This window comes from Tachysurus fulvidraco, chromosome 16 (genome assembly GCF_022655615.1).
Source record: "Tachysurus fulvidraco isolate hzauxx_2018 chromosome 16, HZAU_PFXX_2.0, whole genome shotgun sequence".
NCBI lineage: Eukaryota > Metazoa > Chordata > Actinopteri > Siluriformes > Bagridae > Tachysurus > Tachysurus fulvidraco.
The window spans coordinates 8010515-8036679 of record NC_062533.1 but is presented as its reverse complement, the minus strand read 5'-3'; the positions used below and the strand labels follow the sequence as shown (position 1 = coordinate 8036679).

The following is a 26165-nucleotide window of genomic DNA, read 5'->3' as shown; positions in this document are numbered from 1 at the left end:
TTTGGCTCCTGTTCCTGAGGGAGGAAATCTATCTTTGTGTTTTGTTTCCAGCTGTACCTCAGGCTGAAAGTAGCACAGCTGAATACTATGGCTAGAGGGAGCCAGAGATTTTCGATTGTTTGCTGCAGTCTTTATCAGGCGTACTCTTTCAGTGATCCATAAGATAGGCTTTGGATTACTGCTCACTTCGACTATATGACTGAACATGATGAATCAAATCAAATGATTAGTTAATTTCTGTACAGAATAAAAATTGTATTATATATATATATATGTGTGTGTGTGTGTGTGTGTGTGTGTGTGTGTGTGTGTGTTATATATAGTTTAAATATTGAGCAATGTAATTAATTTTTGTAACAGTAAGGACTCATCATTTTCATACAGTGTTATACCCAAACACAATTTAAAAAAACAAAAATACTGTTATTAATCTGCTGGGCAAATTCTTTTAAATCACCTCAGTTTATGGTTTAACGGTAAAGTAGCACTAAAGGGGTTTACAGAGAGATGTTATTTTACTGAGGCTGTTGCTACAGTACAAAGTTGTTTGCAGACAAGCTACAGTGGACACTATCTGCTCTCCACAGACGAAGTACTCTGGGCAGCTCTTTGTCGTATACAAGCCTAAGCATATCCTGTATAGCATTTATTGTATACTACATTCCTATAGCACACCACACTCCAGGGATAAATACACACAGTAACAGTTACCTGCCATTTAGCATTATTTTTTCAAGGTTGCACCTTCCACGCAGCTCAAAGTGTAAATAAAATGGTCAGTTTAAAAAACTTAAAGACACTTTGTTAATTCTAATAATTTTTCTGTGCATATGATTGCCCACTCATAGTTACATTTCAGGCCAGTATTAACCAGAATATGAAAGGAAATCAGAATCATCTACCACTGTACATTGACCTATATGATGCTTGTTTTTCAGTTTTATTTGTAGTCAAAAGAAATTCATTTCTGACCAAAAAAAAAAAGAAAAAGAAATTGAGATCATAAACAAAATACACACTGTATCGTTTATTTTTATTTTTTTTGTAGCTCCTTTAAATGGTTCTTTTTATTTGGTTTTCATAACTTTGTATTTTATGCATTGCGAGTACATCCCTAAATGTAGAAGAGCTAATTACTAGAATAAACAACTGTTACAGTTTTACCTAGAACTATGAGCTGTGATGTGATACTCTCCAGTCTGTACCCTGCACTTTAAAACCAGCAGGACTCTGGCCTGACTGTGGCTGCTTACGCTATCTACCCCATGTCCTCATGCTCTGTTTGGCTTGTTGAGATGCTGAGACCATTAAGTGTGACTAACAAGTCTGTCAAGTCTGCACAGCAGTTAGCCTGCCCTGCTCTGGGATCTGATGTCAGCCCCCTTTCCTCCAGTTGACTTCCATTCTCAGGATATCTTTATTTAGTGAAGGACAGCACTCTTTGTGTCTCTATACATTTCTTTACCTCACTCCATTGAGTTTGCATACCTCCATGTATTGATTTTCTGTAAGCCATCTCCCGGCTTCAGAGGCAAATACTTGCAAGGTCAAAGCCAACAATTGCTTCTAACAGTGAAAAAAATGTCAACATCATATGACCATTAAGTACGTTGCTAACAGGTTGATTACTCTGGATAGATTCCTCAAGTTTATTTACTTATTTCATGGTCACTCAATAAAGAGAAGTCTGTTCATTAAAACTGTAAATGTGATATTTTAAGGCAGTATTGCACTGGCATTTCCAAATCCTATGAGATTACTGACCTCATTCTGGCTCGGTCGACACATAGACTTTACACTTCCATTTGCTCAGCTTTTCTATGTCCACTCTTTCATGAAACAATTATTTGACTTTGGGCTAACAACAGCTTTATTTCCCCTTGATATGACTGCATGAAATGGAGCATGTTGATTTCCTTATCACACTCATTTACTCACTATAGAAATTAATATATCAGTTATTCCAAGGATCTGAGACGGTCCTTTAAAGCCACCTATCTGTCTGTCATTTTCAGACAATGACACTGTTTCTGCAGACATGCTCTGTGATTTGTTTTGCCTTCTCTGCTCTGCACCCCACATGTTATTAAAGCATGAATGCTAGAGAAAGAGTCAGCATTTCAACAAATCAAAGAATTCAGGGTCACAGACTCCCTGCTTGATTTCTTTGCTTCTCGCATTTTAACAGCATGTGTGTTATCTGTGAGACATTCTTAAGCAACTTTTTCGTGCTTTGTGTTGATTGTGAATTGTGCACTATTACCCCCTGTCATTCACCACCACTGCAGGAAACATTGCCCTTTTTGTTGTTGTTTTTTGTCCCTATTCAGCTAGGATAAACAAACTGAAAATTTTAGTCTATTGCTACGTTCACATTAGAGTTGCATGGAAGTCTTTTGAGAAGCTTTTGAGACAAAAAATAAGCAATGTTCATTAACGTGACTGAGCACTGGGTGTTCATGAAATTATGTTTACAGCATTAATATATTCCTATCTAGTAACTGCTTTATCTTGGTTAGCATTGCTGGATTTCTTAAACAGTCTACAGAAATGGTTTTGGGTGATCAGAATTACTTTACCAGTTCACCAGTGGATAATGGAGCATTTAAACTTAAACTTTATCCTTATATCTTTGCATCCTTATATTTATAAAAATATAAATGAGTGCTGTATAATATAAATATATGTATGTAGTTAGTTGTAAATAAATAACTGGAAATTTTACAATATATGTAAAATTAAAGATTTCTCAAGCATGAATAGGAAAATAAATAGGTTTCCTAGCCCTGGTTTCTGTTGCTTTCCGCAATAATTTTCCAAAGAAGTAGAATAATACTTAATAATATTGATCTAAAATATTTTTGTGCATAAAACCTAATAATTTTTTTTTTATTGCAAAAGTAAAAGCTTATTATTTACATACTGTATATAGAGTATTATGTCCTGTAGTCAATTTCAGTATTAATATATGATTTTATTTGTAAATGCAATAAATCTACACAACAGAAAATACAATTTAAGGTTTATTGTGCTTTAAAAAGAATAAATGTTATCATAGTTATCGTAGATTTTTTTTTTTTGCTGTTCATATGTTTGTATTCTCTGCCTTATCCTTGCCCTTTTGGTTGTATTAACAGAGAAGCTGGTGAGGTCTTTGTTTGAAGAGCATAGTACAAATTCACGTCTAATGGCACTACCTGCCTTTGTCTGTCAGTAATCTCACATTAACAATGATGTACAATAGCCTTGTACAAGCCTCCTTCTGTACTGCTACATACGTGCACCTCAGTAGGTCTTGTATTTGTATCAGAAACCATAGGTTCATAGGTATTTGGTTTAAGGATTTTCAGTTTTAAATATCCCATATGACTCAAATGTCTGTTCAAATGAAAATGAAAATATGATCAGTTATGGGAGCTGGCTGTTCATTCCCTTTGTGTGTGTGTGTGTGTGTGTGTGTGTGTGTGTGTGTGTGTGTGTGTGTGTGTGTGTGTGTGTGTGTGCGCGCGCGCGCTGTACAGATAGAGACTGAATGACAAGTTGACCTCTATTACTTCAACAGATTAGTACTTCTGCTGAATCTGTAAGTATTGAGATTTGTCCACCACCCAAATAATGTTTGGTCAACAGGGATCTTATTGATAATTTAAGGGATAATTTCTTTCCCTTGTTTGATGTGGGATGAGGAGAGGTGACAGATAGAAACAAATGGGCTATAGCCAGTTATTGTACCTCCAGAGTGCACCTATGTGGTAAGTGAAAGAAGAGATACTGACCAGTGAGTGTAGATATAAAAGTATGTACTGTATGAAGTGTACAAGTAAACAAGAGTTAGATAGCTAGAATGTGATAAACAGCTTCTCTAATTAGAATCATTTTACCTCTTACTTCCCAACAGGTTCTCCTTCTGCACTACTGTTGAGATTATGTGTTTCTAGCCAAGCACCATGGCACTATTTTGATGAGTGGTTTTCAATGAACATACCATATCACATGCTGTCTGTGTTTACTGAGAATTTAGCTGGTTCCCTGCCATCTACCTCACCTAGACCTATGTTTGGATGTTGTGCAACATTCAACTCTTTAACTGGAGTTAATTTTTGCTTCAACAAAGCTCTCATTAAACATGTAAATGAACCATGTTGCAAGACTTTTGAGCTTTGGTAGCCATTTACTGAACCAGGGCACCAGGAGTGTACTCAGAGCTTCTGCATTGATCTGTCAAAGTTATTTACTTAGTGAGAATTTGATGACTCGGGAGTTGAAATTGTGCAACTTAGAAGTGAATGTCTTTTATCTCATATGTATGACATGCATGTTATGTTTCTAGAATGATAATAACCTAGCAAATAAACTGGCATGTCTCATCATTTAGAAATGGGTTATGGCCAACATCCTAAAATGGGTAGCCACTATATAGGGTGGTATTCTGAGTGGAATTGGATAGTGCTACCAGACCCACAGCTCCAAATGCACTCTTTCACACAGTGCTGATAGAATCATTGCCACAATGCAAAGAAGTAATTGAGAACTTTAAAGTAAGGTTTCTAAATGTGCTCAACCACAGCATTCTCCTCGATGGCTCACATGTAGGTTGGGCTGTGTCACATGGCAGCCCTTGATGCATATACTGAATCACCAAATACATTCTATACCACCCAGGTATTGTATGTAGATGCACTAATAATGTTCTACAAAAATTGACAATATTGTATTGTAGTGTCACATGCACTGGTAATACATTTGCTGTTTTTGCTAGTGTTCGAACAGCCACTTCTAAGGGGGAGTTCACCGATACTTCCTTCTAAACAGTAGGAAACCTAAGCCAGGTTAGAGTTTGATTTCTCCAGACAACACAGCACCAAATATGTCTCATTGGATGTTTGCAAATCAATACTGCATGCAAGTCTGCCATGTGAAACTGTAAGCCTGCCACCAGAGTTTTTTTAATTTGTATTATTATTATTATTATTATGTTGTTGCTGTTGTTATTGTTGTTATTATTGTTGATGTTCTGTTAAATGACTAAATCTATTGACTCTCCTGCTGTACTAACCTCCCACTCTCACTTATTGAACAAGCTTGCATGTTTATTCTAGAGACTACAATGTACGTCTATAATACAGTATGTCACTCTGGATAAAAGTCTGCTAAACAAACTACATTCAATACTATATGTATTAAATGAATAATTAGCAAAATGTACCATAAATCCTTTTATAATAGAAAACAAATTTCCCAGTGCCTATTTCAATGCATTTTTTTTTTAAAGTAAATAGTGCACCTGCCCCTTGGATGCCTATTGAGCTGCTGGACATTGTGTAGTATCCGGAGATTGAGCATAAAGACTCTTCCCTTCAGGCGGATTTGACTTGTTGCTATCAGCAGCTGGCCAGTCACTGTTAAACAGAAACCAGGAAGTTCCTTTTTTTGACCCAAAGTAACAAAGGAGTGATTTGTGTGAGCATAGACTACATCTGTGTCTGTCATTCTGAATCGCAAACCTCTGTAAAATGGATCCAACTTCTTTCTTTCTTTTTTTTTTTGTATTTTTGTTTTCCTTTTAAAGTTAAATTACTACTGATTTTTAAAAATATAACAAGAAAAATAGTCTTTTACCCTTCATACACTAGTTTAAAACAATTTAAAGCAAACAGATATTAATTTAAGGGAAAGGGCTAAATAAAAATACAAAATACAAACCCAGTCCTTGACTTTGCAATGAATGAAATTACCAAGTAGGAGAAGGAAAAATAGACTGGGTTGAAAATTCAGCAACTGCTCCAAAGAGCATTGCTTAGTGTGTTAATCTATCCCTCTAAAAATTTGTGAGTCATTTCTAGAGGATGTTCAGCATTTATTATTATACACTGATCAACCCTGAGTGCCTGAATTCTTTGCAGGTTTCTTTTGCTTATTATTATGAGCTATGGCATGCTCCATACATATTGGTGCATATTTGTATTCTTTTGTGTTGAGAACATCCACTTTTACAGTTTTTATTCAACATTGTTTCTGACTCCAATAGTTAGGTAGAACTGACAAAAATTTTAATTGCATGTGAAAATCTATATTTCTATTTCAATCAGAAAAACATCACACACACAAAACATTAATAGCAAAAGTTATTTTTCCAAACTATGTATCAATTCCTCCTAATTTCTCTTAAAAGCTAGAATGACCGGTAACGTCAATATTTCATTTTGGTTCAAGAAAAAACTACTTACATCTAGAGTATAGCAATCAATGATGCACAAAGTAAAGCAGAAATAAAATAAAACAAACAATATATATATATATATATATATATATATATATATATATATATATATATATATATATATATCTTTCTCTCTCTCTCTCTCTCTCTCTCTCCCTATATATATATATATATATATATATATATATAGAGAGAGAGAGAGAGAGAGAGAGAGAGAGGTGTGTGTGTGTGTGTGTGTGTGTGTGAGAGAGAGAGAGAGAGAGAGAGAGAGAGAGAGAGAGAGAGAGAGAGAGAGAATGACTGAAGAATTAAAGAGAATAGAAAAAGGGAAAAAAAACATGAGTGGTGAGAGAAAATGAGACAAAAATTGAGAAAGAAACATTACCTATGGTTTTCATATTTCGGATGTTCAACAAAGGATGCCATGTAAATCATTTCTTGTTACTCCATGATCAAAATTGCATTTCAAACCATAAAGCGATTTTCTGTGTGAAAAATGACCTTGACGTGTTTACATGCCAGGCTTCTTGCTTATATTGTGTGTGGATGAATGTTCAGCATTAACGCAGAAGCCAAAAATACCTGTTTGTTGTAATGGGATTCATATGATTGAAGAAAATGTGTACGTTAGTGAAATGCTGCTCAGAGCAGATATATATCCTTTTTTCCTTCTCTAGGGCTATAGACACAATCAATGGGCTTTTCTTTGTACAGGTGAAAAGATTCTTGCAACAGGACAGAAGTGTACAGGATGTCACGATCTTGCTACCTGGCTTCTGGTATCCTTGTGAGATATACTAAGTGAAAAGGAGAGGAACAGCACTACTTTTAAACTAAGATAGAATCTCTTTAATTGGCATCAGCTGAGAGACATGTTTAGAGAGATATGTGACGAGCTGTGGGAAGGAAAGCAGGTTTCACAACTCTGCACTTGCTTTCTGCCCAGACACATTACTGTAGATGTGAGAGCTTGTCATAGCAGGAGCTCACCTGACCTGGACATGACCCCATCACCCACCCCTGTTCATTATGTACTTTCGACCTTTTAAAACTAATTTTAATTATAGTTTAATTTCATTAATATCTAAGGTGATGCTAAATGTGTTCTCACTTTCAGTGCAACATGAAAAAATCCTATTCACCCTTCAGCCTATTTTTTAATATCTGATAATCAAGGAAAAAAGTTATTTTTTTTTTAGTTTCTATCTGTCACCTCTATTAAAATTATAACTGTTGTTTGAAAACATTAATTTTTTTAGTCTATAAACACTTTCCTGCCATCTCTTGCTCACGCTTAAATAAAATTCTAATTGTATTGCTAAAAAAGTACACATGATAATACACATGATATTTTATCACAGATACCAATTATTAATCAGATAGAGCATAAAATAATTTCTTCTGTGCTGCTGGATTTCAATAAAAATATCACGCAGAAAAGATTTTCTTAATTAAAGAAATATTAATTAAACTATTAAAAAAAACAGTTAACACTGGCATATTCATAAGATTGTACCAAAATGTATTTAAGATCATTCTTTCAATAATTATTTAAATACAGCATATTAAGACCTTTATGACATAGAAATAATCTAGTGATTATATTAAAAGTGATTTTTTTTTTCAATGTTCTTACTGTCTTACTTTAAGTGATCATAGGTACATTGTAGATTCAAGGACAGCTGATTTTTTTGAAAAGACAAGTCCTTGGTCTTTTCACTTGTACAGGTTTCTCTTTTTTGGAAGTCTGGTCATTTTATTCTGAGCAATTTAAAGAGCTGATGCTCAAATTGGAAAATGGAGCAAATGCTATGTTTTGTAACACTTTACATTAAATTTCCTTCTGTTAAATCTTATTAATCTCTCTTACTTCTCATAAAAGCTGGCTGTCAGTGAATTTGCTTGCAAGAAATGAATTCAAGACAAGATTCAATGCATGCCCATGTGGCACACTGCAATTTATTTTTTAAATGTATTTATTTATTTATTTTATTAATCCCTGATGTATTTGCCACTCTCCTACTAGTCTGCCTTTATTTACACTATATTGCCTTTGCCCTTGGTTGTCCTATCCCATATCTAAGCCTAGTACAAAAAAGAAAAAAAATGTCATTTTCTCACAACAGAAGTAAATACAGAAGCTACATTTCCAAGCCTGTGATCTACCATGCAAATTCACATTGCACAGCAAATTATAGTCAGATACCATAATGCAAAAAAAAATACAGTTACAAAGCTTACACCAGCAAGTATAAACTTTTCCACTAGAACAAAACTATGGAAACATTTCATAGAGCAAGATTGTCTAATAATTATATGGTGTGTGTGTGTGTGTGTGTGTGTGTGTGTGTGTGTGTGTGTGTGTGTGTGTGTGTGTGTGTATACTAGGTACTGTTCTAATTTTGTGTGTATCATTCACACTCTGGTTAAAATACTTGACATTAGGGTTTTGTTTTTTTTGCATCTTTTTTTATTATTACTTTTGTCCACCTAATGTAACAGAAGACGTCATCACCATACTTCATTAGTATATAATCTTTTTTTTGGCTCATCACTACATAAAGACAGAAAAACCAAACATGCATAAGGAAAAATCATATAATTTACCCAGAGTTTCTGTATGTTTGCCGGTAACGTCATTTTCTGTTCCTATGGTCCAGAGCCAGGGACCATGTGCCCAGCTGACACCCAATGTCAGCTGGGTACAGTGGAACCACAGAGGTGGGACAAAGGGGAGAAACAGTTTAGACAGCCCACTGACAGAAGAGAATGGTCGCCAAGGTAATCCTGAAATTGGAAAGCAGCGAAAAACAACTTAACCTTGAAGGGAGTGGGCATGAATGTTCCTTATGAGCCCCCTGGGGTGGAAGTTTGATGGCAAATGCCTCCAATTTGTTGTTCTGAATGTCTCAATTGAAGCATCTACAGGGGCAGAAACTGTCCAGTGTGTTCGTGTGCAGCTGATTTCTTGAACAAAAACACAAACTTACACATCCCATTGGCAGGTATAACGGGTTTATCCCATATGTATTCACAAAATGGCTCAAATCTCAACACCTGTCAATATGTTCTCTGTATTTACAAGATGACAAAGTGTAGCTTTGTTACCTTTTATTAAATGTGTAGAATCAGCTCTGTAATGAAGGTTCCCAGATACCCAGTTTGTACAATATGTGTGAGTTTGAGCATCTTCCTCTTTCTGTCTGTATGCCTTTCAGTTTTCTTGCCTATTTTCATTTGTTTCCTCACAACTGCCTACTTATTTCTGAGGGTAAGTGTAAGATGGGTGAGATCTCCCTGCATTTTTGTCCTCTTTGTGAAAACACTTGAAGAGGTGCTCTGAGTTGTTCCTGGAGCGATCTCAATATTTGCCCCTCTTCTCAGCAGGAACGCTTTCTCCTCATTACAAGGTGACAAAGTGCAGGCTTTAACAAGGGTCCCTCTGCCCCTCCCCAGCATTTAGAGCCCCCCATGAAAAAAAGAACATCATTTTAATTATGCAGTCAATCACAATTACAAGCAAATGTTTTCCCTGTTTGGTCTGCCCCTCTTTTCAGTGCTTTGTCCCCAAGCCCACTGTATGCTGGGAGAAAGGCCTCGGCGGTCAATGGGACGGCTGAGTGGATGTGTGTAAGGTGGAGGCCTATGTCCTACAGCCCACCTCACAGCGTGCTTTGTCAGGGGCAAGGGATGTAGGGGGAGAGAGGAGGAGGTGCACACATCCGTAGCACATTTACTGAATTAAGGAACACAGTGGGGAGACTTTGGAAGAGAGGCTGCATGAGCTAGAGGGTGGGGGTGGGGGGTTGATGGAGGACTTGTTGCTAGGTGACTAACAACTGCTGCATGTCATTTTTTTTTTCTTGCCCATTTTTACTCTTCAATCCTTCTTTTTGCTTGGATTGCTCCCCCTTCCTTTCCTGCCCACCCTCACATACCACTTACTCTGAAATAAAGAGGTACAGAGGGGAAAGAAATTGTTCTTAACGTTCTCTTCTCTACTGTGTCCAAAAGAAGGGAGCCAACCATAGTATTCTGAACTGTAGCTCTTTTTATATACAGAGCCAGGAGGGCAAACATTCAATTACAACAACAGTGAGAAATTTGAACACAACATTGAGTTTTTGATTTTTGTTTATTTAAATCATAGAGCTTATTTTTTAGACTTGGGCCGCTAGCAACTTTTTAGTAAAAAAAACAAAAACAAAGAACAACAACATTTTGTTGAATATCACTCAAAGCATAAAGCACATTAATGAATGAAGGTTTATGATTTATTACATTAATTGGCATAATGCCATCATAGTACATATATTTCAATCAAAATCAAGAATCGAAGCATTCTAAAGTGAAACTATGCATTTTTTAGACTAGAAAAGACGCAACTGTTAGTCACATGACATCAGAATTGCGGCGCTGTCTCCAAGCTTATGGCATGATCTCACATTCTTAAGGCTGACATTGTCTCTCTGCCCAGCCCACTCATGACTGTTCTCATTTACAGAGTACAACATAATTTGTCACTCACTACAGAAATCATGAACAGAACAGAGGATGCTGTACACTGGATGTACACAGGGAAGCAGGAAGATTTAGAGCCCAGTGGACATTTTATAGTGTTCTAGAGAAAGTATACTGAAGTAAAAATATACTGTTCCCTCTGAAAGTATTGGAACAGCAATTCTTTTTTTTTCTTCTTTTTTTTTTGGCTATATACTGAAAACATTTTGGGTTTTGGACAAAAGATCATACTTTATGCTTCAAGTTTATTATTTTCCATCTAGATGTGTTAAACAATGTATATCATAAACATATAAGAAACCTATTTTAGGTAAGCAAATTATAGGAACAGATAGTCATGAAGAAAATAATGATGACCCACTGAATTCACCAAACCGTTGCATTCTTCTTTTGTGGTGATTTTCCAAGTTTGTGGTGCACCTTATTCCATTTTTTGGGGGTGTTTTCTCTCTTTAGTCACCTCTTGAAGTACATGCTAAATTGGTGAAGGTCTAAGTTAAGTCAAGCCATAACTACCTCCGCTGTGCTTGGCTGATAAGCTTATATGTTTCTTTTTCCACTCTTAGGCCTAGGCTTAGAATCTGGCCTTTAGATTACTACTGATGAGAGGTTTGGATCTTGAGGTTTGGATCTTGTGGAACGGCATCTTTATTTCTTCTCTCAAAAAGCGAGCAGAAATATAGCGGTGGATTTGATACCTTCACCTGACTGTATCTGCCCTGTGGAGGTTGTTGCTGATGCCACTGACTGTCGTTTAGGGTTTATATTCACAGGTCTCACAATGTTTCTGTCACCAACTGCTTCTGTTTTTCTTGGCCACCCTGTTAAAGTCTGGTTGTTAGTACCTCAGTGGTTTGCTTCTCCTTCAGGGCATTCCAAGTTGTTGAACTGGCTATGCCCAATACATATGCAGTGGCTCTGATTGCTTTTCTTTCTTTCATCAGCTTCAAAATGGCTAGTATCCCATTGACAGCTCTCTGGACTCTTCATGTTGGTTTTATGTTAAAAAAATTGACTTCACAGCCACAACTCAAACCAAGATCATTGAGAAAAACATTACTTATAACATAACTATTAATTAAATAATCAATCTAACAGGGCACCTGGGCAACAAGGAACATCTGTCAGTCACATATGTCAATATTTCTGATCACTTGAAAAATGATTGGGTTTAAACAAAAGCCATGTTGTAACTTGTTTAGAAACTTCTTCAGTGGCCTGGCTGTTCCAATACTTTTGAAGGGAACCGAATGGGTCAAAATCTTAGTTGAAATTATAGATATAAACACACTCAAATATTTAAAAGTAAATGATTTCAATTATTAAATTAAGTTAGTCATATTTTCATTTTAGCATTACTTATCCAAACAGAAGAAGATTTTATTATTATTATTATTAGTAGTAGTAGTAGTAGTAGTAGTAGTAGTAGTAGTAGTAGTAGTAGTAGTAGTAGTAGTAGTTTTAGAGCTATTATGCTGTTTTTGCTTTAAAATTAACAACTAATCTCTGCTTGCCGTATTCAAATCATAGGTTTGCTTGTCAAAGTATAGCTTAATTTGCTATTGACTTAATCAATAGTAAAACATGTACAGAACTGATGTTAATCTGAATCTGAATTACTGACTATACAATTTATCTTAGCTACTTGAATTGATAGTAATTTTGGCATTAGCAAAGAAAACACGCTACCTTAGTTACATATAGTCAGTTAATGTTATCCTATAAAAAAAAAGCATACCTAGGCAGACACATCATTTTATGAGTCTTTGCCTAGTCTAGCAAATGAAACTTTTTACTGACATAGAGCCAGGATTGCTCATTCTCCAGGTCAACACTGCAGTTTAAAGGCTTATTCGTATTTAGACACATGGACAGCTACAGTGTTATATTGTGTAGCAGGAGAATATCACAGCAGATGCTAATCTGAATTTGAATCTAGCCTACAGTGTTGGCTAGATGACAGAAGAAAAATCCTTTGAGATTTGTAATGAGTACTTAAAAGGTAGAAGATGTTAATAAAAGCATTTTTGGAATACAAATTCAATAACACTTGAGTATAAATGCTCTAAAATAACACTTACACTTAAGTACAATTGTATGTAATAAAATCACTCTAGTATTTTTCTGCTCAATATTGAGCATACTTTAAACACACTTAGCAGTTTTTCACATTATAGGACACAGTTGAAGAAAAATAATGATCCATCAATTCAGTGTCACCCAGAAGATTCTTGCATGTCTCTGGTTCCTCTCAAGGTTTCTTGCTCATACCAGCTCAAAGAATATTTGCTCGCCATTGTCAATTCTGACTTGTTCATTAGATAACTAAATTTATATCCTGATTTGTATATTGTATTATTATATGATACACACGTATATATACAGTACACAATATATAGAACAAAAGATTAAATAGCATAGAATATATGTCAGCTTAAATGATCTGCATTAAGTTCTCACACATCATCCCATTGCTGTGCTTCTTCCACTGACGTCCGGTAGCTGCACGCATCAGAATTAAAACACTAATGCTTGTCTAAAAAGCCAATAATGGACCAGCTCCCTCTTACCTCAAAGCTCTGATCACTCCTCACACTGCACCTTGCTCCTTCAGATATACCAGCACTGCTTAACTAGTCATATCTCAGGGTAAGAGGTACAGATAAGAGCTAGAAGTCAGAGCTCAGTTCCAACCCAAGAGGCTATGAAAATATTTAATAATTTGTTCTCACTGCGCTGCTTGTAATAAGGCTCTGCTCTGCTTGTGTGAACTTCCTTAACATGACAGCACTCTTCAATACAATTGCATAGTTGTAGAAAATGTTATGCTATATATGGTAAATGTTTAAAGAAAGTATTCGAGTGCAAGCGTTAAGGATAAAGAAAGCACAGGTGCAACTGTATTATTATTTAACAGCAAATGGCCTTTTTTAAATGAAAAATTTATATTTGCAGAACATAAAACCTTTTCATTTATAATTTTTTTCTTATAGCTTTGTTTTTTGCTTGTTGGGCTTAGAGCGCAAAAACACAAAGAATTCAGAATGACACTCTCCCCAGCATACAGTGTCTGCCAGTGCTGCTTAGTCAATCTCCGTTAAGGTAGTCTAGAGCACATGTCAGTCACCCCTTGGCAACCATTTTGTGTCTTAGGCCAGGAATCCCCAAATACAGGACTTTGGGCATTAACCCAGAAAAGCCGATCTGGAATAAAAAGCCTGGTATAATTTCTGTTTGGCTGTCCTGACTCTCCCTAAGCCATATGATTAGTCAATAATGTCTGGTTTATGAGCTTATCCTCCAAGCCACTCATAATTCTGCTTAAGATCCACTGATCATATTAACATGCACCCAGGTCCACTCTCTTCAAATACTTGAATAAGCTTTGTCACTTGCATCAAATGGGATGATCTCCAAACCTGGGATACAGCTGTTAAACTGGAACACAAGAGTGTTCTGTGTTTTATGTTTTTTTATATGGATTTACTGTTTGCCTGTGGTACATTTAATTCAAATTCATAAAGCCTAATATGAAGGATTCCGGTTGTTTAGGGTCAAAATAAAAAGACCACTTGATTGAGACTAGAAGTGTGCCATATGATGCAAAAAAATAGTTTTATGCAAGTTTGTTTATCCCTTTTGACAAACGTAGTCTTCACACTTTTGCCTTGCACATACAAGGTTTAGGATTTGATTCCTGAGACAAACAAACAAAATGAATGCTTTCATATAAAAAACAAATGGCCTCTTTTTGTTTTATGATGTTAAGGTTAACGTTTATGTTTATGCAGGTATAGGTGCGATTAATAATTATGTCAGTAGGAGGTCCTCACAAATAGTTAGGATAGTACAACAAAGTGATGATGTGTGTATGTCAATCATGCTTGTGTGGTTTAGACTATTCACCTGTGAACATCATCTTCCCTTTGGCCTGAACCGCTGAGTGGTACAGTACATACAATTCAAGAGGCTCAGCTACACTTAGGTGGCATTATTGTCCCACACTGCAGGTCACCAGGGCATGTGTCACTCAGAGGTCAGTCATCAACAGTCCCAAAAGACAGATTACTTTCCTCCCTAAAGTGCTGCCTTTCAACACTCACACACTAACACACCTAAATCAGGGAACAGGGCACTGGATGAAAGGCCAAGGTTGTTTAAGTTGCTTCACATATGCTAACATTAAGAGAGACCTGCTTTTATGGAATTAGAGCGCCCTTGTGTTTTGAAATGTAGACACGATCACCAAAGTTTAAGTAGTGTTAATTTTACTGTATAAAATGAATTTCAGTCATATTTAGGTCTAATAGCTAGCCTTTTTCCTAAACTTAGCTTTTACCTTTTAAGAATCTGTTTTAATGAATATAAAAGGCTAAAATCCTGGCAAAACCCTCATTTTTTTTCTTTCTACTATTTTTAATTGAAGCTGTTTCTAACTGAACACCTCCATGCTTCGTGCCTGTTCCTATAAATTTCCTAACTTCAGGTTGTGGAAGACTTTTTACTTCTTACTATCTACTTGCTAATTGGCTTTACCGGTGGATTGTCACGTGACCAAATCAGACTATTTTCTCGTTTCAGTGACACTAGTCCTGGCCCTTCAAACAGCCTTACTTAATGAGTTGGCTCAGACCCAGTTTATGTAGTGGCCGTTGCCATCTTTAATCCTCATGTATGAATCTTAAAAATGTTTGTGAGTCATTGGTATTCCTGAAAATACAGGCATTGTTGTTTATAAGAAAGTAGAAGCAATCATTTATTAATCTGTCATATTGATAGTCTTGATTACCTAGTAGCAGAAATCTAAGCAATTGTTATTCTGTCAATATTATATTGTGAAAAGAGACGTCATGGTTGATTAGAATTCTTATTTGAGTTACTTTAGACTTCTACTACAGACATCCTGTCAGCTCAAACAAGATTGGTCATTGTTCTCTGATCTCTTTCTTATCAACAAGGTGTTTTATTCTGCAGTTTTTCTGCCGAAACACTGCAGGATTTTTTTTTGTTTGTTATTCACATTATTCTGTCTAAACCTCAGAGATTGTTGTGCGGGGAAAACCCCAGGAAATCAGCAGTTTCTGAAATACTCAAAGCAGCCTTTCTAGTTTGTCATATACTGTAGCTCAAAGTTTTTCTTCGTTATGGTGATATAAGTTATCATTAACTGAAACCTGTATGCATTGTGCTGCTGCCACATGATTGGCAGATTAGAAATCTGCATGAATTTCCAAGTGTTCCTAATAATGAATAAAAATATAAACTTTACATGGACAGCATTCTCTTGGTAATGTTGTCCATATCTATTGGCACACTATTGATTTAATGGAGTAATTTTAATCTTATAATTTTGACCTTAGCTTTGTTTATATTCATTTTCATTGTGTCAGTATTTGTACATACATTAGCAAAACCTGATGCTTGAGTTCCCTGCACTTTTTAGTGATAATAGAATCCAGATGATAATCCTCCCATATAAGTGTAATAGTTTGATGTCTGGCCTCATTAAAACCATGACACAAGTAAAAAAGTCTAGCAAGCAGATTTATTGTACAGAACAAGGTAGAACCAAATCAGGCTTCTATATGCTTGTGAAAGCAGAAATGGAGTTATGCTTTTTCAAGCAGAAATTAGAGTGTACCGCTCTGTATGACAAGCTGACACTCACTGGGTCTGCCAGTCCCTAAGCACAGACACAGAGAGCAGGCATTATGAAACATGCATGGGAGCCGCTACTTCCTCCATTATTCATCAGCTCAAGATCCAAACATACCACCTTGGAAACAGTCCTTTCTGACTTATATTAATCATACATATCCTACATGGAAAAAAAAGACATTGTAGAAGGAGATCCATATTCTGAAGAAAAGATTGTATTGTGTGTGTATGTGTGTGTTGTTGTTTTTTTTCTTCTTTTCTTTCTTTAGGCTGAGATGTTTGTGAGATGAGAATTATTTATTTCAGTGGTTTTTTTTGCACATTTTCTCTGTGAGTCATCATTGTGCTGGAAATGTGAAATTCTAAAGTATCTACTTTAGAGCACTACTTCAGTAGGGAATGTATTGCAACTGCTTGTTAGCCTATCCATGAATTGAGAGTTCTTTAAAATTCACCTGCTTGGAAAGGCTATTATTCATACTAACGTCTATTATAGATTGGCTATGTGGTTGGCCAGCTGCACAAGGGACACTTGATATGCCTGTGTCTATTCTGCTATTTTTCAATTTTTACTTTTTGCTATACACATTACAAAAGCTGGGCTAAAAATAACCCAATGTGGATTAAACTGGAAAGCCTCTCCTAGTTACAACATTGATCAGGGCAGCATGGGCTGTTTTAACCTAGTGAGGTGTGGATTACAATGCTGACCCAGCATTATAAACCCACTAACTCTCCAACCTGCAACGTATAATAAAACACTTCTCATGATAAGAACAGATAGGCAAGGGAACAGGTTAACTGTGAAGTCTCTAATCTCCTGTACCCAAGCACTAATGTAATCTTTATGTAAGACCAGTTTTCAAATCAGAAAGCAGTGCTCTCCATCTCTACTTGAAATTGTTGACACAGTGGCCTGAAATTGCATAGCAACTAATTTGTCTCACACACAGGCTCAGGTTATGCCAAGATCCTTCTAGTCAATGTTGTAATGTAATTATGTAGTCTCACAGCAACACTGCATAGTCTGTGTGGATCTAAGCTGTCAGGGGTGTCATCATGCCTAAGGGTCAAGTTACCACAACATAAGCTTATAAAGTAAAACATTTCTAGACATATTTCTAGAAATATGTACTGAAACCTGTTTTTTTACCATGTTTTCAGAGTGTCAATGCTAGACTTGGTTACAACACATTTGCACACATATAAACTATCAAGCAAAGCTCTCTCTGACACAGATATTTATAAATTGAACAGGATGAGCAGTTAATGAATTTGAATGTTTTTCTCTGTGCCCACTGCAATGATTTCGGTTAAATGCACATGAATTTAAATACAAACCTGGAAACTACACATTCAGGGCACACACAGTTTTTTTCTCCTTCTCACTATGTATAAATGTTATTGCAATGACTCAGCAGGTTAGATATGATTTTACTGCACAATAAGCATTTTCAATCACATTTCACTGATCGCTGAAAAAGACAAAGAAACAAGGTGTCAGTGAACACATACCATCTCTGCCTAGTGTACCATAATATTGTTATCAGCAGTGACCATCACTGCCAGCACTGCTATGTTTGCCCTTACTATTACTTTCAATAGCTATAAAAAGTTTGTGGATAAGAATGTGCCTGAATAAGCTGTATATGCAAAGGCTAAAAAAAAAAACACTCGAAATCATTCAGTTTCACCAGCATGAAATACCAGACAAATGTCAGAAGCATTGAAAATTATAAAAAGGAAAATTAAAAACTAGGAGCATGTCAGATCTGTAAGGTAACATATAAATGCCTAGGGAAAACAAAACTGAGGATAAGTAAAGTGAGAGAAACATGCAGTAAAAGGACAAACTGAACCCAAAATTAGGATTCAATGTCCTGCTTCAATCTACAGTGCAGTAAAGCTGGCATATGGACTAATGCTAGAACAAATGTTTCTGAATTTTGGTTTACTTTTTGGGAAAAGAATGAGTACTTGTTGAAATTTTTTTTAGTCAACTGAATTTATTTTATCACCAATAGAAATTGGTGAGGACCTGCTAAATAAAATCAAAATTAAAAGAGGGTGTACTGTGTACTTGGCGTGTGTGTGTGTGTGTGTGTGTGTGTGTGTGTGTGTGTGTGTGTGTGTGTGTGTGTGTGCTCCCGCTTAGTTGGTCCCATATCATGCCACCCAAGCACTACTACTTTCACTAGCAAAAAACCTTTTTGTCTAGTAATACTGAGCGGTGTAACATAAATATTTGGTTTACGCCTTGCCAAGGGTTTGGGTTTTGTTTAGCTGATGCGGTGCTGCAACTTGCACTTCCTCGTGTACCCTGCGTTCACACATGATTCTCTTAACTATATACATACTCTTACTTTAGAGGACAAACTTGACCTACACAGCGCCTCTCTTACAATCATGTTGGAACTTTTCCATAAAAATAATGTGGAAAACAAACATTTTAGAGTAAAAAATTAAAAAATGTACAAAACCCTTTAAAATCTGCACACCCTTTTCACCAATCACGTTCAATTTAATGTTCAAAATCATTGCTATTAACGCCAGATCAGCTGTTTCTGTAAGATTTTCTATATCCAACTGCTTAAAACAATGGTCTTCTTAAAAAGCATGTATGGTGTCTTGTTCAAAATTGTTGAAAAGTATTGATCAGGAGAGGTATAAAAGAATTTCTAAAAGGTGTACCACAGACGACTTTAAAGAACATCATCTACAAACAAAAAAAAATGGAACACCACAGTGACCTCCCAAGGTAGTTCAAAAGACAAGACAAAAACTTACCAGGGAGGCTGCAGAGACCCACAGCAGCTTTAAAGAGGATTCAGTAATATCTGGAAAGTAGTTATTATTCTCTGCATGTGACAACAATCTTTCATATTCTTTAAATGTCTGGCCTGTGGGATATTATATGTATAACAGAGGAAATATACAGTGCCTTGCCATTACCATTTGAAGTATATCTGTGAAAATATGGAGAGAATGTGAACACCTTCCACTATTTACTAGCCATTTATCATGTGCCACACTCAATAACTTGGGCCAGCTGGGTTGTGATATAAACTCTATAAAGAATCGGCTAAGTTATCATTATTAACTAGCTTCACACCAAAACAAAGGGAAAGGTAAAAAATTATTGTGGTTGAATGTTTTTTTTAATCTCATGATCATAATATATTATTTTTTACTTCCCTGATTGGCTGCTGATCTGTCATAGTATATTCAGGCACCTTCATGCCACAAGAAATGGGGACTCACAGCAGGTCAACAGTTTCAATATTCATCTTATTGCAGAATATTTTTGACTCTCTGACTCCATAAAAATTAAAAACATTGAAACTATAAAACTATTAAAAACTATAGCAACATCAATAGAAAAAAAAATCCAACATACTTTGCAGATTTAGCTTTCTGCAAAACTGCTTTCAAAATTTGAAATCTATTCTATTCATTTATGTACAGGATGTGTCTTTGGGTCATGTGGAAAATCATGTTGAAAGATACAGATATACATATGCAAGTTTCAACCTGCTTGTAACCATGGGTTACATTATATCCTGGAACACAGTGATTATTTATGATGTTTTCAATCTCTGCAAGAGCTTCTGTACCACTAAGGAGAAAACAGCCCCAAAATCAAGTCATTCACCTTAATATTTTACATTGGGTATCAAATGCTTTTTCTTGAATGCAGTCCACATTTTTTCCAAACACACAGATAAAGTGCTTAACCAGAATACTGAACATGTTTCCAGTGACTTTTGGCAAAGTTCAAGCTATGCAATTTATGGTACACATTCTAAAAAGGCTTCTTTTGTGCAATCCCTTTAAACATCCATTTGTTAAAATGGACGTGTTCTCCAACATTTATCGTGCCAAAGATCTATTCAACCGTTTAATCCTGAAACTGCAAGCTCTTGGTTCTTCTTTTCCTATTTCTCACTGTGCATGGGAAGGGTTTGGAAGGCTGGTTAAGTGTTTATTTCCTGGTAAAGTGTCAAATGTTGCAGACTACTGAAACCTTATTATGACATAGATTGCTGTTAATGGCCATTTTTAGATGCTTACAGAGGTTTGTATATCCATTGCATGTGTATTGCTTTTTGTTAGTTTGTTTTTAACCCTTTTGTGAGTTTGTGAAGATTTTTTTTTAATGACAGTTTGTTTGCATGTATTGCAGTGGCCTTCATAGTGTGTATAATTAAGACAAATGTAGAAAATAGCATTAATCAGATTAAGTTTATCATTGTTTAAATTGAATTTTTATATTCATAGTTTATTATATTATTTTTTCCTTTGAAGGTTGATGCTTCATACCATGTCTGCTACTATTAGAATCTGATTATGGTCATCTGAAAAACCAACAACTGTGAAGGTTAGGTTAAGATATTCATATGTGCAGGAAAGTGGGAAAATGATAACGCCACGCCCCCCCAACACCCCCTCCCCCCATAGATTATGTATTGAGGTCAGCTTTTAACAAGAAACTGAATAAAGCACATTGAAACAATTAGCTTGACAGTTTACAGTGCAATACAATATTTTTATTCAATTGAATTCAGAATCTTTTTAAGGTGAGCAATTTCAAGTTATTGTTTTTACAATCTAAGTTTAAAGAAAATATTAACAAATATTATAAATATTAAGTTTGTGAACTTTTGCAGATCTCATTCTTTTTAGCAGACCAATGTTTGAACTGGTTCTAGATTAAATAGCTACTTGTAAATACTTACTGTGTTGGAAACAAACGTGGACGTTTGTCTTCTCTGAAATATAGGCATACTATAAACTGAAAATATCCCATTTGGTTTTATAATAATAATAATAATAATAATAATAATAATAATAATAATAATAATAATAATAATAATAATAATAATAATAATAATAATAATAATAATAATAATAATAATAATAATAATAATAATAATAACAGTAGTACCAGTTTAATTAAAGATGGAAAACCTGACTTTCATTAATTAATCTATTTATTCATTCATTCATTCATTCATTCATCATGAAAAGCCTTTTTAGACATCTATCTATTGTTTTTAGACATCTATCTTTTGCTGCTCTTTTAATGAATACAAAATTGTTTTTGCATCAAATGGAGCATCAAATTGCTAAATCATCCCAGGTCCCATTAGACATATGATATATGAAATTATTCATATGCAGCTGTAACACCTACCCTGATAGATAAATAACACTCTTAGCTTTAAAGTATGATAACTGTGGTAAACATCTTTCTGAATTTGTCTTCGAGTTCTGACTTTTTCTGTGTCGGGGAAAGAGGCTTAGCTTGAGGACAAAAAGTGATTGCCAAGCAAAAAGGAAACAAATTTCTCAAATGATCCTCTAATCCTGAGAAGCTCACAAACATGCTTGTGTTTGGAGAGGAATCATGGCACCTTGTTGGCCTATAGAGAAGAAAATCCGTGTAGCATTTACGACTTTGGAGAGTCGGGTATGTGCTATTATTTACGGTAACTCACTTGCTTCTAGCAACTGATTCATCGTGGAACCTTAGAGGAAAGCGAAAGGAGAAAAAGACTCCTTATGTTGTTGATTCATTCAGTGATGATTTGTTCAGTCCATCCTGTGTATTATTCTCAAGTCGCGTGATAATGTGCATTCTGAACAAACGACTGACTGACAATGAATGAATGATATTAACTTACTTCCCGATTTTTGCAGCTATCTAAAGCATCTAATGTTTTCGGATAATTTGTGTCCAGAGGAAATTACAAAGCAGCAATAACACTTTTCATTTAATTTCATATACTGTAAACCCTACATTAAACATTTATTTATTTATTTATTTATTTATTTATTTATTTATTTATTTATTTATTTATTTATTTATACGTACATACATACATACATACATACATACATACCCCGGTTTTATTCGCAGCCAACTCTGCGTTTAGATAAAAAGTTCTGTTTAAAGTTGCTGTGTTTCTAAAGCACAATCATACATTAGTTCTACTCTAATGAGTGACCTTGGGCTTTTCGTCTTTGGTCCCCTGAGAGCAGAAAGCTTATGACAATGACAAAATAATAGGTCTCGAGCCACTGTCGATTATTCTAAGGCTAGAATTATTTCATTCGCGTTTGAGTATTAGGCTGTGATTAACAGATGAGCTTTCTATTCACTCTGGGCGATTAAAAAGCCTCCATGACCAAAAAAAAAGAGACAAAAATAGCATTTGATTAGCTGTTGTTGAAATTAGGGAGGAGGGATTGCCCACAATAGCCTAATCATTTTTGTTACAAGATTGCTGTGCTTTTATTCCGCTATCCTCAGGAGTGACACAATGGATATTTTAAATGTATCTACAAGACATCACATGAAATATCACTATATTTATTATATTAACGTTTTGTTCGGTCATACAGTCTAGGTTTAATTTGTAGAATGCACTTGAAATCAATTATCAAAGCATTAGACAGTTTCATTTCGATTGTATATCGTCTTGTTGGGCCATAATCTTTACACTAAATGTAAACAATAAATGTATGATATTAAGTTGTCCTTAAAAACAAATGAATGATTGTACATAGGATTTGGTGTTTTTGCATTGTATATATTACCATGTCCGAGCAGATGTATTTTTTCTTTATAATTATAATTATCATGTTATATAAAATAATAATAAGAAAAATAGTATTTTAAATAAAAACAATAACATAATACACTTTAATACTACTTGTATAACTACTATTATATTATGACAATATATTAATACAATACTATATTTATAAGACATTAATAATAATAATAATAATAATAATAATAATAATAATAATAATAATAATAATAATAATAATAATAAATTATTATTAGTAGTAGTATTGTTGTTGTTGTTGTTGTTGTACGAGTGCTGTTATATTATATGCAAATATTTATGTATATATACATAGTGTGTGTGTGTGTGTGTGTGTGTGTGTGTGTGTGTGTGTGTGTGTGTGTGTGTGTGTGTGTGTGTGTGTGTGTGTGTGTGTGTGTGTGTGTGTGTGTGTGTGTGTAATAATTTGCATTACTGCCTGCGTTAAGCTACAAAAGATTCGGCTGGAATTTGATTGATCTGGAACAAAGAAAACAAGCATAATGTAAAACCAAACAAACGTGTAGAGATGAATATGAGGCTCATTCATCATAGAGAAAGGGCCCGAGGTTTTTCTTTAGCTGAACTCTGTGTATCTGCAACCACAGTATCAGGGGCTTTCCGTTAGAATGAACTTTCTACTGTAGCCAGCCGTGAAATAATCTGACCCGACACTTCAAACCATCTGCGCTATCTATCCGCCGTGTTCCTTACCGTCTCCTCTCGGTCACAAAGCGAACTGTGGCTGACACTAAACTGCGGCTGTCCACCCGTTTTACGGCATTCTTACACGACGAGCTGGACCTTACACGATTTTCTCATTATATATAGTTCTATCATTTAACAGAACGTCTGCACCATTCTGCAAACTCTCATGCAGAGTGTGAACTAGCACTAGGGAATGTGGATATTCATATATTTTCCTAACAATCAAAACCAAAAGGATGTAAATGTAAATGCAGATCGACTGAAATCAATTGCAAGTAGTGTATCCCCAGGGGTTTTAGGCCTAGATTGTCAATACATAGCTATACAAACTGTATTTCACGCACGATTCTATCCAGTGTACTTTAAATCTGGCTGGGCATTGAGTTTGATGCTCCCCGTTTTAGATTAATTCATAATTGAGCGACCCTTGATTTGTTCTTTTATATCGTCAAACTTACGTCATTACTTTTCATGTGTTTATTATCTGGTTCATTATCATCTGCCAATTTTTTTGGACGTGGTTTCTACAAACGTAAGATATGAACTGCAAAAGGAACAGTCTCTCTGTCGTCTCACATGTGTATTGGGCCATGTTGTGATAAAGACCATGTGTGACATCTGAGATCTGCTTTTGACAGACAGGCTGTTCTGTGGATTAAACTAGATTTATTCCGAAGACAGTTATCTGCAATATTCAGTCCAGAAGCTGTTACATAAACCTTGCAGAGGCAACACCAGAACACACCTCAATGAAATGAAGAAATGTACACAAAATTAAGATTGGCCAGGAATGCAAAAACGCACTGGGAGGTGCTGAAAGGTGCTGAAATCTATTTGCACCCCATTCCACGTGATTGGCACAGCTTGACAGTGATTGACAGGAATTCATGGCAACTACGCAATCAATCTGCCAGGTCCAATAGAAAATCAGACAAGGACAGAGCGTCTTTTTCCCCCTCCTCAAAAATATCGCCGCTCTTGCGCTATATTCTCGCTCACTTCAGCTCTCTATATCGCCTTTCGAGGCTTATACACTCGGCCAAGTGTGGCACCATCCATTTCTCCTCAGCATCATCTAACGGTTCGCCTCCTTTCTCCGCCATTGCTTTCCTGCCTGTCTGCATTCGGGAGGGAGTGAGACGGAGAGGCATCATAACGAAAGACGGAGCACCTCGAGGCGGGGGAAAAAGTGCAGCCTTCATGTTTCAGTTGCCAATGCTGAATTTCAGCCCCCAGCAAGTAGCGGGGGTGTGTGAGACTCTGGAGGAAAGCGGCGACATCGAGCGCCTCGGTCGGTTCCTGTGGTCGCTGCCTGTGGCGCCCGCTGCCTGTGAGGTACTAAACCGGAACGAGTCGGTGCTGCGAGCGCGCGCCATCGTGGCCTTCCACACTGGCAACTTCCGCGAGCTTTACCACATCGTGGAGAACCACAAATTCACCAAAGACTCTCATTCGAAATTGCAAGCGCTGTGGCTTGAGTCGCACTACCGGGAAGCGGAAAAGCTTCGGGGCCGCCCGCTAGGGCCGGTAGACAAATACAGGGTGCGGAAGAAGTTTCCACTCCCCAAAACTATTTGGGACGGAGAACAAAAGACGCACTGCTTCAAAGAAAGGACCAGACATTTGCTGCGGGAATGGTATCTGCAGGACCCTTATCCCAACCCCAGCAAAAAGAGGGAGCTTGCACAAGCTACTGGACTTACTCCTACTCAAGTGGGCAACTGGTTTAAAAACCGAAGACAAAGGGACAGAGCAGCAGCCGCGAAGAACAGGTGTGTTTTTCTATGAACTATGAGTAAATAAGCACATGCCTCTTGTGCAGACATATTAGACCAGGTTTAAAATGGTTTAAAATCTCAATGTATACAACTAAGATGCTTGCCTACACCTACTACTACTAGTACTACTACTAGTACTACTACTAGTACTACTATTATTATTATTATTATTATTATTATTATTATTATTATTATTATTATTATTATTATTATTGTTGTTGTTGTTGTTGTTATTATTGTTATTATTATTATTAAGTAGTAGAAGTAGTAGTAGTAGTAGTAGTAGTAGTAGTATGAGTGAAACCTTGTTTAATAATCATTTTCCAGTAGGATATTTGTGATGTTTTAATCTAGAGACAATGTTATTGCTATTTAAAACAAAATAAATGTTATTTAATAACCTGATTAAATGATTGATAGCATGACGAAGGTTCAGCCTGTTGCAGTATTTGGTAGAATTAAAAAATTAAAAAGGCCGGAACAGAAACAACTAAAGATGGCAGACAGCTTATTTATTATACCATTCAGTGCATAAATATTCAGATGTTACTTCACTGCTGCCAAGGTGTAGTCTACGATTTCGAGAGTTAGGTTTCGACATAGAAACATAGAAATGAATCTTACTGAGTCTCTACACGTTTGTTTGGTTTTACATCATGCATGTTT

The 26165-nt window shown here is 35.9% G+C and overlaps 1 protein-coding gene across 1 annotated transcript in view; it reads left to right on the top strand.

Annotated features, from left to right (window-relative positions):
- The first annotated feature begins 24397 nt into the window (after positions 1 to 24397).
- six6b (SIX homeobox 6b) overlaps positions 24398 to 26165 on the top strand; it is a 3016-nt gene continuing 1248 nt past the window's right edge. Inside the window, exon 1 of the mRNA XM_027149719.2 lies at positions 24398 to 25493. Coding sequence (XP_027005520.2) covers positions 24484 to 25493 — 1010 coding nt within the window. The 5' untranslated portion in view covers positions 24398 to 24483. The remainder of the gene's footprint in view (positions 25494 to 26165) is intronic.